Genomic DNA, 12,190 nt, shown 5'->3' with positions numbered 1-12,190 from the left:
AGTGGTGTGATCAATCTGCCATCTCAAGTCTCCTCCTTAGAATAAAGTGAAATGATTAGAATTGGGATGGTAGAATCAAGTCCTCGACTTTGTTAAAGCACTGTAATTGCTATTCACCAAACCATGGGTGGAATTAAAGCATGTACAAGTATATGGATAGAATAATTTTAAGGCCTTTAAATTCCTGTGTGGAATGAGGAAAGGGATAATAGTTCTTCTTTGGAGCTCAATGCAGATCAGAGTTCTATGGCTCATTGTTTGTCAGAAATTAACAAATCTGTTTTTAGAGCCTATAACAAATACTAATTTATGTTAGTATAGTTGGGCAAACATTGTTTTCAAACTCCTGTTGACTTTGTCACCTACTTTCACTGTAATAAGTACTCTGTTACCATAAGAGGATCTTTGTTTACTCCAGTAACAAGATGTTGGACAAGGACTTGTAAACTCAAATAGTTGCCTCCCTGGGGTATCAGAGAGCTTCCAAAAATAAATCGATCTGAACTTTAGAGTTTTCCTTGCTTTTATTCTGAGAAGAAATCTAGTCTATTTCCAGCTTGGAATTGGGAGCTGAGATCAGGTTCAGGATATTTGCTGTCATATCACTGGTTTGTTTTGAAGTGTTGTGAATTCCCAGAATACACCCACATTTGTAGTATGAACAACAGTAGGGCTACAAACTTCTTTTACGTCTATATGACATACTAGTATGGAGTCTGAAAATAGTGGGGCTTAGTGAAGAGATGGATAGGATAATCAGAATTCAAATCCTAGGTTTTCCATTTATAAGCTGTTACCTTGATTTATTTAACTTGTTTAACCTTAGTTTTCATATCTGGAAAACTGGTGGAAATGATACTTAAGTTGTAGGTTTGTTAATGAGGTGAAATAGTTTAGATTCTTAACACAGTACCTGCCCACAGTTGGTCTGTAATAAATAATCTTTCTATAGTTTTGAGATTGAATTATTCTAGAGAATTATTCTGGTGAAAATGATGCCTGAGAACAAACTAAGCTCAAAATTTTTAAAATAATAAATCTTATTAATAATTACTATTTGAGGTGATATACATGAGTCATATTTTATGTATCTGAATTCCTGAATGTTTCTGAATTTCTAATAAACTTGATGCTCTCCTGATAAAGGTATCGATGCATGTGTGCCTTTGTTTATTATGAAAGGTTTTATGCTTTTTCATTATGTTTAGAGGCATGTTTCAAGGATTCAGAGATTCTTACAATTTAAAGGGAGAAATTGGAAAGTTGACAGTATAGACTAGGCAGTAAAGTATAGCAAAGGCATCAGATCCTGTGTGCATGGATGCAGAATGAATATCTAAGTGAAGTGTAATATAAGGCAGATTGGAGTGTAACCAAATCAAATGAAATCATTCATTTAAAAAATGGTTATTTCATTCCTTCGTGCACCCAAATAAGATCATCACCATAATGATTCCCCCTGTTTTCTGCCTCTTACAACGTGTTCTCATTTTTAAAGGCACAATTCAGATATGGTTTATTTTATAAAGTCTACCGGCCCCTCTCCCCCATCACATACACTCCAGGGACACGAATCACGTTTCTCTGCAGTCTGTCAGCATGCAGCCTCTCCCTGACACTTCTTTCACCGTTTCATTTTCAAAGAACTTAAGTTCATGGCACTAGATTGAGGGTTGTTCCAGGTCCCACTGGCTTTGACATCAGAGAGAGATTCATTATAATCTCCATTTTGTCACTTATTTTCTTTGTAAAGATTTCTCCTTTCTGTGTTCAATTTACTTATCTCTAAGACTGCTATACAAACTTCTATCTCATAGTTTTGTTGAAAGGTTAAATGGTGTCAGTGGCCTAAGTAAGTGTTGAGTAAATGGTAGTGAATGTTGTTATTGTATGTAAATATGATACTTGACTTAAATAAAACCTCCACTTCTAAACTGAACTTTTTAGGACAGGGAACCATCACTTGGCATTTAGCATACGGTTTAATAAATTAACATTTGTCAATTGATTACGTTAACTTTCATTTTTTACTTGACTTTTAAAAAGAGTAGTATTGGCAGATGTCAAAATAGTTCATAAAAGCTCTTTTCTAAGTGACTTTGTTTTAAAATCCCTACAGATACCTTCTTTTCCCATAACTTCACTGTCCTGAAACCTGAGTATTCCACCAAGATAACATGATAGGAACGTTCAGTGGTTCAGAGCCATATCCTACTTAGACTCATGTAGGCCGTCCAGATTTCTTGAGAGCTCGGTACAGGGACACACTGCTTGCTGGTCGGCACAAGCAATAATGCCATCTCTGCCTCAAGAAAGAGGTAAGTGGACTGACTTAATCACATTGCAAAATATAAATATAGAGCATCACTGCTGATTATTTTTAAGAATGAAATATTAATTGGGGACCCTTAAGAACTAGAACTTAAAATTTTACATTTTGGGGGAGGGCATTTGTGTTTGCTGGTGTGGGATTTTTGTTATTTCAATGATATTTTGTTGTTTTACATTTCTTTTAAAGTTATTCAGGGACCCTCTCCCCTGGATCTGAGTACAGAATTGTCTTATCAAAGCACTATGAAGAGGAAAGTCAGAAAGAAGAAAAAGAAGGAAATAATCACAGCAAATGTGGCTGGGACAAAGTTTGAAATTGGTAGGTCTCCTAAGAATCATGAGATTTCCATACTTCTTTTCAAAACTAATTTGATGTTGAAAACAATGTAGAAATTCAGAGAGATAATCATCTTTTATGAATGTAGGTTTAAATGCCTTCTATAAAATTTTATGAGATACTTAAAATGTCGATAATCAAATAAAACATGAGTATAAACTAAAAACTTTAGTTATTAATGTGATTTTGATTAAACTTAATGTTAAAATTGAGTATAAAATAATATGAGCATTAAACAGATTAAAATATTAACTATAAAATAAACAGTATAAAATTTTAGATTTTTATTAAACAGAGTGCCCAACTTAAAGAATAGAGTAAAAACACATTTCTCTTTTAAAAAATTTGTTTGAAGATGCTGTTGCTATTTATTATTAATGAAATTCTAATTTTCATGTGTAAATAGTATCTGCAGTGTAGAGAACAGATAAGAGGAATTTATTACTTGAAATTAAGGTGTTGCGTGTGGGTCACCGGCCAGCAGTGACCACGGAACGCTGTGGATGGCTCGCCGAAAAACACGTGAGAAAAAAAAACACATGCACAGAGACAAACTAGTTTCTGTGGGGAAGTAGGGACGAAATGGCCACCCCCCCTAGTGGGGAGCGCGCCGATTTACCATCCATACCTGCTTTTATTGGGCTCATTTTGCATAATAATTCAGGTAAAGTACAGCACTCATTAGGCGGAAGTAAGGAACTATAGAAAACAAGGAATTCTGCCGGTCTATTTTGAGTCGGGGTCAAAGAGCTGTAAGACTTTGAGGAACAAACTAATTTCCTCCTTGGACCCCTCTCATTCAACTGAGAGCATTCTAAACAAAGAAGGTTTCACAGTAATTTACATGTTCTTTCTTAGGCCTGATCACCCAGGGAATCCGCCCTTTTCAGCACAGAGCTGCACCACCCTGTCATTGTTTCAGGCTTAGCACTGGAACTAAGGCAATAAGGAGATTTTCTCCCAGGTGATGAAAACTCAGGCTATGTCAAAGCCGAGGAGTGAGGGTCCGTCACCCTCTTTTGCTGCAGCCCCCCAAGTCCTTCTTTTGGGGGGCCTCCCAAAGTGATTGTGCCTGGCTTAGGTCGTTCCCCCCGTGGGGAATCTTACCTGTCTTTGGCTAACTGACCAAACTTTTTGGGATTCAGTTATGAATAAAGCAGCAGAAGCAGCATTCCTGCCAGGGAGACAAGCTTTTGTCTCCTTGCTGGCTTATGGTTCCAAGGGCGTTCCCTTAGCCTTAGCCTAGGTGGGGGTTTCAGCTTCTGATACCAGTCAGGGTGGTTCCCAACATTAAGGTACTTTTGCCCAGTGTTGCAAAACTCATTATCAATAGCAAGGACTCAAATAATATTCCTCTTTTCTTAATTATTTTGCATTAAAAGAGTTGAGGAAAATCATATGGAATCCAAGAATGTTAATGTTTTTACCCTTATTAATCATTGAGAATCTCATTTTTATTTCCAGTAATTCACTGAAGCTCATTAACAATCAATGGAATACTTCAGTGCAGTTGAGGTTCTTCAGTACTCTATTCCAGCTGTTTTCAACCTTTTTCATCTCATGTCCTGCATAAAATAATTACTAGAATTCTGTGGCACACCAAAAATATGTTATAATTTTGGCCAATCTGACAAAGAAACGAGATATATTTTTGATTCATTTGCACCAGATGGATATTTTGTTGGCTGTTGCCATTTTCTAAAAATTGACAATCTAAGGGAAAAGAAGCCAGTGCCCCTGACTAAATAGTAAAGTTTTGCATGTTTTAATAATTCTTGCAGCACACCAGTGTGCCACAGCACATTGGTTGAAACTTGCTGCTCTATTCCAACAGGTGTTCCTCAGAGGAAAAGACTTTAAGCATGTTGGTGTGAGTGGGTGAGATGTGAAGGGTTCAGGGTTTATTTCAGCCTGTTTTCCAGAGTGAACAAACAAGAGTAAGGTGTCTATTGTAAAAGTGATTGATGGGTGGTGTTAACTTATCCTTTTACTTTTAAAGTTCTTGTGGGGTTCGTGGGACACCTTGATTGAAAGGTGAGTGTTTTAAGTGGAGTTCTGTCTCAGTTTCCTAGGAAGTGTTTGGAGGGCTAAAGTTGCATTAGTATTCTTCATGTTGATTCTGGTTCCGTTTCTCTCATCAGGGTCTTGCCAGTTATTTCTGAGGGGCCCAGACAGTGTGTCCCGTACTCAGGAATAGGTCTGCTCCTGAGCTGCTGTTCTGGACTCATCTTTGCTTTTGGCCAGTGGGCCCCAGGCTGTGGTGCACCCGCCCTCCCTATGAACTCTAGGGGGCATAGCAGCTCCTGAGCCCTCAGGATGCCAGAGCCAGTTGGTGGTTTGTGGCAGAGGACCAGCCCTTTTCCCAACCCTCGGACATTGTCACCTGGGCCTTCAGAACAACCCAAGTTGTATTGAGCCTCTGATGAATCACAGCAACATCAGCCCAGCAGCCCCCTTCCCAACCTCATCCACCTCCCATGACTGCCCTCCTTTACAAAGCCTGTGTCCTAGGCACTGTTGCATGAAAAGTTCTTTTTTCCCTTGGCCAAGAAACAAACATGAGTTCCCAGGACTTGAGACCAATAGGTGTTTGCTCATCAGTGTCATACTTGAGCCAAATAATTCAGACAATTGGTCACTTTTTATCATTCCTCCTCACATTTTGGATACCAGTTAAACATTTAAAAATAAAACACTGAAGCACTGCTGTGTAGTTAGAATTTTGTTGGAACCCAAAATTTATTCTAAGTATTTTGCTTATCTTTATTGTAGATTAGGCTGGACTTGAAATTAATTGGAAGAAAAATATCAATGTCAATTATCATATCTAAATCAGAGAAGAGTCTATAGTTTGTACTAAAAAGCAGCTTTTCTCTGAGTATAAATTCTTTTCAGTAATATTAGTGAATTCGGGACAGATAAGAGAACCAGTTTTTTAATATGTGCAGTGAATTCTGCTTTATTATTTTCTGTTCTTACTTAGTCAACATGCTGACTTGATTTTCACTGCTAAAAATAATTTGAACTAGGGAGGTAGAAAGTATAGCTTAGGTCAATGATATATAATGATCAGAGGCTATTTTCCCTTTTCCCTTTCGTACCTAGCCCAAGGTCATGCAAAAGCCACGCAAGTACATTTTCCTGGGAGATGTGTCATCTCAGCTGTGCATGTGTTTTCCTTGTGCCATGAGTAACACTGACCTTTTTAACAGTGTTGTGTACCTGTTCAAACTTAGGAACTGATGCTAAGGATTGTGGGTGCAACCTAAAAACCATTCACAGTTACTTTTGAGTATGATTTGGCATTAGATAAATTGCCGTAACTCAAAATAAGCTTATGCTGTAACTAATGGATATTTTCCCAATGAAACACTTCCAGCTAAAATTTATATATGTACATCAAAGAGTGTTTTCCCATTGAATATATTGCTGAGGTATTTTAATTTTGGTTTAACTTAATAATTTACTTGCAGTTCGTTTAGTAATAGATGAAATGGGATTTCTGAAAACTCCAGATGAGGATGAAACAAGTAACCTTATATGGTGTGATTCTGCAGTACAGCAGGAGAAGATTGCAGAGCTGCAAAATTACCAGGTGGGGAATCAATCGTGACCAATGATTGGCCATTAGGGAAGTTAAGTGAATTCCCTTATACTTTTCCTTAAATAGGGTTCTTAATGTGTTGACATACTAAATTTCAGTTCTAACTTACCTGAATAGCCTGTTATCTAGTTGTACTGACTGAACAAGAAGCCTGTATCCTTTCAGATGTAAATTTAACATCTTTCCATGTTTAAGTACACATTGATAGAAGTAAACTTTTCCTAGACCGGTGTTTTGCATTGTGCTTACAGATGAGTGATGTGGGATAGATTGCATAGAGAGATCATGATGTGGAAATAACTTGTAATGTCAGTTATATATCTGGCTTCATTCTTTTATGTTTAGGATGTGATACAAACTTAAATTTAAAAAGTCAAATGCATGAAATTTTAGGCAGTTGACTTTGTATAGTTCTTCATCTGTTATTTTGGATGGTAATACAGATTTTACTATAGGGAACAAATAAGTCCACTTTTACCAGTTTTTATGCAATGCTTATCTGTATGAATTTAGTACATCTAGAATGCCAAAATTAATTTCAACAATGAATTACCAGTTATTCAACACAGAAAGTTATAATGTCTATCTGAGCACCCTTTTCTGATTTCTTTAAAATTATGCAATTTTATTTTCTGATTATGATAGATTCTTTTATTCATCATAGGTCATTTAATTTAAATATTTTACATTAATAGTTGCCCATTTATTAAGACATGAAAACTTAAAGGTTGGTGGTAACTGTATTATAATATAAATGAATGTATTAATTAAGTCAATGAGAATATTAACATTTACCTTTTTATTTTCCAGAGGATCAACCATTTCCCAGGAATGGGGGAGATCTGTAGGAAGGATTTCTTAGCAAGAAATATGACCAAGTAATCTTCATTTTCTTGTAATAGAATGGCTCTGTTAGAAATTTACATTTTGAATATTATAGTGCTATCTTTCACAAAGTCACACTGATTTGAAATGATATTTTGATAGAAGAGAGAGAATTTTAGCACTAGGAAGGTCTTTAAAAGTTCTCTGTTTCCATTCCTGCACTTTGGGAAGGTGGTAATGGAGGTCAGAGCAGCGTCTTGCACAAAGTCAAACAAGTCGTGAACAGCAGAGATGGATCAGGGTCTTGGTTTCCATCATCTGAGGGTTCTTTCTACTTTTATTCAATATGTACTTACTCATTTTCAGTTAAACCTTGCAGGAACTCATTTGTTGCATTATTGCCATGTGTGCATATGTGTGTTCACATACTGGTTACTGAATGTCTAATATGTGCCAGGCACTGCAGGGGGCATGTGTGTGCACATACCCACACCTAGACCACATACAGACAGGGTCAGGCAAAAATAGGTTTACAGGTGTGAGTATGCAAGACAGTTTATTCTTGTACTATTTGTTAATTATTGTATTATTCTTCATACAAACAACTGTAGACCTACTTTTGTGCCCCCGGTATATGCCCACCCAAGGATACACATGCACATATATTTGTTTCTGAGACCACTGTTTAGAGTAACAGTCTGCTTTCATGGGAAAAACTGTTCACAGGTACTCAAGTACTGAATAAACTGTAGAATTTTTATGCAGTTTATATTTCTATTGATTAGATTTTTTTAGTTTAAGAAAGTTGAGTGATAAATGAGAAAATAATTTTAAAAAGTGATCACTTTCATAGAGAAAGGTTAGTAAAGTTGTGTGTGTAATTAAAGAAATATCTGCATGTATCCATGTGGAAGTTTATATATTCATTTACTCAACAAATATTTTTGAATGTCTATTTTAACCTCTAGAGACTACTAGCTTTGGAGTAAACAAGATAAATAAGGTGTAGTGTGTGTCTAGCACTGAACAAATAATTCTGCATGTCTATTTTATGTCCCAACTCTGAAGTAAACAAGATAAATAAGGCCTGTTCCCTGCCTAGGGCGCACATTCTAATAAGGGAGGAAGACTGACACACACAGTGCAGCTTGGTGGTGCCGTGTGAGAGGTCGCGTCTGTGTATGGCGAGGTGACAAAGGTCGTGGGAGGGGTTTTTGGGAGGATCAGGGAAGGCTTCCTGAGAAGTTATATAAATATGAGATAGGCATTGAAAAGCGTGTAGGATTTCAGCCTTTGAGAAGAAGGTAAGGGACTGACAGCAAAGGCATCAGCAGGAGAGACTTATGCAACATGATATGTTTGAGGAACTTTATGCAGTTTCTATGGTTATATAGGAAGTAAGGAGAGTCAGCCTGAGATGATGCTGGAGGTAATGCAAAGGCAGGCTGTGCACGCTGTGTCACTGTTTTTTATTTAATCACTTACTCTTTAATCTCTTTAACTACTCTAGGCACTTCTGTTTATCCTGAGAGAAATGAGTCATTTAATAGGTTTAAGCAGGGAAATAATGTGTTTTAGATTTCTTGGTGGCAGCATAGATAACAGGGTCAATGAAGGTAGGACTAGGGGGAGAAAGCCCTGGAGAGGATGATTGTTAACATCCAGGTGAGAATTAATGAGCAGCTGATAAGTCAAACAAGAGATAGAGTGGGAATGGGGAAGAGAAAATATATCTGGAAAATATTGGGTTGACTAAAAAGTCTGTTTTGTTAGTTTCCATAAAATAAAATACACATTTTTTCATGTTCATCAATAACTTTGTTGATTTGGACATTTTGAGTATGTTGGTTATCTCCTGCTATTGACTTCTAGTGGGTAGAGGCCAGGGGTGCTGCTGAATATCTTCCCATGCATAAAACAGCCCACAACAAAGAATTATTTGGCCAAAAATGTCAGTAGTCCTAAGAAACTTTGCAAATAACTTTTGACACATTCCATCAGTCACAGCACCTTTTCATACACTGCACAAACCTTTGTTTATGTTTCAGTTGCCATCTTATTTTAAAAAAAAGCTAAATTAATTTTTTGGCCAACCCAATATGAAGGATATAGCCATTATAGGACTTGAAAACCTCTATGATGTGAGAAAAAAGGGAAGAAAGAGAAGTTTCCAAGATGACTCCTAGTTATCTAGCTTAGGATATTGTGTAGGCATTATAATTAATTAACATAAAAATTCCAGGAAGAATGTATTTAAGAGGAAAGGGAGTTACCTTTGTAAAGTTTTGAATATGTACTTCATTTAAGTCACTTATTTTCACTTAACACGTGTTTATTAAATACATGGGGGGACCCCCCCCCCCCCCCCCCCCCCCCGCAACTGGAATCATCTCTGGAGGGTGGGCCTTTTGTAGTAGTGACCTACAACAGTGAGCTTTTGTACAAAAGGTACAAAAGCTCACTGTTGTAGGTCACTACTGTTGTAGGTCAACAGTACAAAAGGTCACTGTTGTAGGTTACTACTGTTGTAGGTCACTACTACAAAAGGCCCTGCTAGGGCATGGCGTGCACTTCCCCTGCTAGGTCACTGTTCTAGGAACCCACCTGTATCAGTGTACCAGCTGGAGCTGTTGTAAGAGACTGTGTTCAGCTTCAGTGAATTTTTTTGTCATACTCTTTCAGTGCATTTGCCCATTTCATGATGGGTGATTTACCAGTGCACCTGGCCATGCTGCTCTGAGTGTTCAGCAGTTTTTGACCAAAAATAGCATGACCCTGGTACCCTACCCTCCCTATTTACCTGATCTTACTCTGAGTGACTTTTTTTTTGTTTCCCTGGATGAAAAAAATCCTTAGAGGGAAATGTTTTGCTGATGTGAAAGAGATGAAACACAAACAGCAGATGCACTAAAATGTGTCAGAACTGACAAGTTCAAAAACTGTTTTGAGCAGTGGAAAAATTGTCTTGATAGGTGTATTGTATCAGATGGAGAGTACTTTGAAGGTGATTAAAGTTTAAACACATAAGACTAAATACATGATATTTTATAAATAAATATTTTGGCACTGTGCTAGGCTCTGAGTACAGAAGTAGACTTATGGCTTTTACATCTTTGGATTGCAACTTTGTGGTAAGTGTTACAAAGTTCTAAATCAGTGTGTAGTGAAGGACTTCTAACTAAAGGAGGCACTGGAGAGTTTTTCTGAAGTGATATGGAAGCTGAAGTATAAATGGCAAGTACAAGTTCTGATGAAGATGGCAGGTAGCAGCCTCTGGGCACGAAGAACAGCATGGCCAAGGTCATGTGGTAAGAGAAAGTGTGAATAGTCAGCCTACTGAAGTAAAGCCAAGAGTGGTTGGAACACAGAAATTTTGATGGTGGGAGAGAGATTAGCTGAAGGGTGACTATGGTCTTCATTCTAAAATGCCAAAGAAGAGGAGGGGGTGATGAAGTTAGTGATGTGATCAGATTTGCTGTTTCAAAGGGTCATTCTGGCTGCTTTGTAGAGAACAGGAATCTGTGTGATTGGGAGAGGCAAGGGGTTTAATGTATACCCCTTAGACTCATTAGTAGGCTACTGCAAACGGGCAATTTCCCATTCTATAGACCCATGGAATTCTCCTTAAGAAAAAAATAATCTAAAAAATTGACCTGGCAATATAAAAATACTTGTATAAGTCCTATGTTTAATGTACTTTAGTAAATCCATGATAGAGCAATGAGCAGAAGTTATCTGATTCCCAAATTCCTAAGCAAGACCAAATGTCTCTTTTGAAGTTGCACATTTTTACATGAAATGATTTGTATTAGATTACCTAAATGTAGTAAAGTATTTCTCTTGAATATACGTGTGCTTTAATTTTTTCCAAATATATTTGAAAGAATGTTATTCATAAATACTATCTGGTCATTTCAAACTATATTGTTCTAATTAAAGCTTTAGCTTGATCTAATGTTATGTCATTGTTAAAAATATAAGTATATTGAAAAGTTTTGGAAATAGAAACAAAGTATTAGCATTGTTATTGTGTTTCCTTTAGATGTGTTTCACGCCAGCCAGTGTTAGCCTGTTTTAAACCGAGATTATTTAGCTTGTTAGCTTATTATTCTGGGTTTGACACATAGAATTGGTCATTGTATCCCTTCTTATGATGAAAACATAACTTTTCTACATGGTTTGTTTGGTAGGAATGCTTGAAATATGGTAACCGTGTGAACCTCCAGTTGTGGAGACCAAGTGCCTTATGTATTCCGAACTCCTAGTCTTCGAATGTAGGCCTTCCCTCTCTGCCTGCTGCATACTATGGTTCCATTTTTAGTTTTGTGCAAATTTTATTTGGGGACAATATCTGCTCATATATAAAAGACTTGCATACACTTATAAAATGTAACACCTTTTTTGAAACAATCAGATTTTCTTTAATAGATATTTTAAAATATTTTTCCTAATTCATTTTTATTGGGAATCAATATATACAAAATAGTTAATATTTGTAATTCACAAAACTAAACGTTTTAAACAGAGTATGATCTCTAAGTTACGTATCAAATAGGCAGTCTGATTTGTAGCAAATATAAGAATATTAGGACTTATGTTGAAGCCATGAAACCACATGCATAAGCACATATAGTTCATATAAACAAAACCTCTACTGACTCAAGGCTTCACAGTTTTCTCAGAAAAGGAGTTAAACTCCAGAAAATACTGGAGTAAGAGGCAATCAGAACTCTGCCTAGGGATGAAGCAGAGACTATAAGTCATCTTTAAAGAAGCAGTATAAATGGCACCTGGCCATGGGCTATTTCTTGCTGCCCATCCCCATTCTTGAGGCCGAGTTAGTGACACTTTCACATTATTTTGAATTAATGCCTTTATTACACCTATCATATTGTATTTAATTAATAACCTGTATGCAAATTCCTTAAGGAAGAGACCATATTAACTTAATATCCCCGGTGCCTAGCACATAGTATGTACTCAAATATGTTTGATCTGCTAATATGTAAATTAGTACATAGGATAGAGGGCTGTGCCTATGTTTTTCACTGATGTATTCCCAGTGTTTAGAATAGTACCTAACACATAGTTGG

The 12,190-nt window shown here is 36.8% G+C and overlaps 1 protein-coding gene across 1 annotated transcript in view; it reads left to right on the top strand.

Annotated features, from left to right (window-relative positions):
• The window catches only part of TTLL7 (tubulin tyrosine ligase like 7), a 142,036-nt gene that overhangs the window by 43,511 nt on the left and 86,335 nt on the right, over nucleotides 1–12,190 (top strand). The window contains exons 2-5 of the mRNA XM_036026342.1: nucleotides 2,120–2,318; nucleotides 2,519–2,650; nucleotides 6,142–6,263; nucleotides 7,083–7,150. Of these exons, the coding sequence (XP_035882235.1) occupies nucleotides 2,294–2,318; nucleotides 2,519–2,650; nucleotides 6,142–6,263; nucleotides 7,083–7,150 (347 nt within the window). The 5' untranslated portion in view covers nucleotides 2,120–2,293. The remainder of the gene's footprint in view (nucleotides 1–2,119; nucleotides 2,319–2,518; nucleotides 2,651–6,141; nucleotides 6,264–7,082; nucleotides 7,151–12,190) is intronic.

This window comes from Phyllostomus discolor, chromosome 5, assembly GCF_004126475.2.
Source record: "Phyllostomus discolor isolate MPI-MPIP mPhyDis1 chromosome 5, mPhyDis1.pri.v3, whole genome shotgun sequence".
Lineage (NCBI taxonomy): Eukaryota > Metazoa > Chordata > Mammalia > Chiroptera > Phyllostomidae > Phyllostomus > Phyllostomus discolor.
The sequence above is the reverse complement of the archived record's forward strand: the minus strand, read 5'-3'. Positions and strand labels throughout refer to the sequence as shown.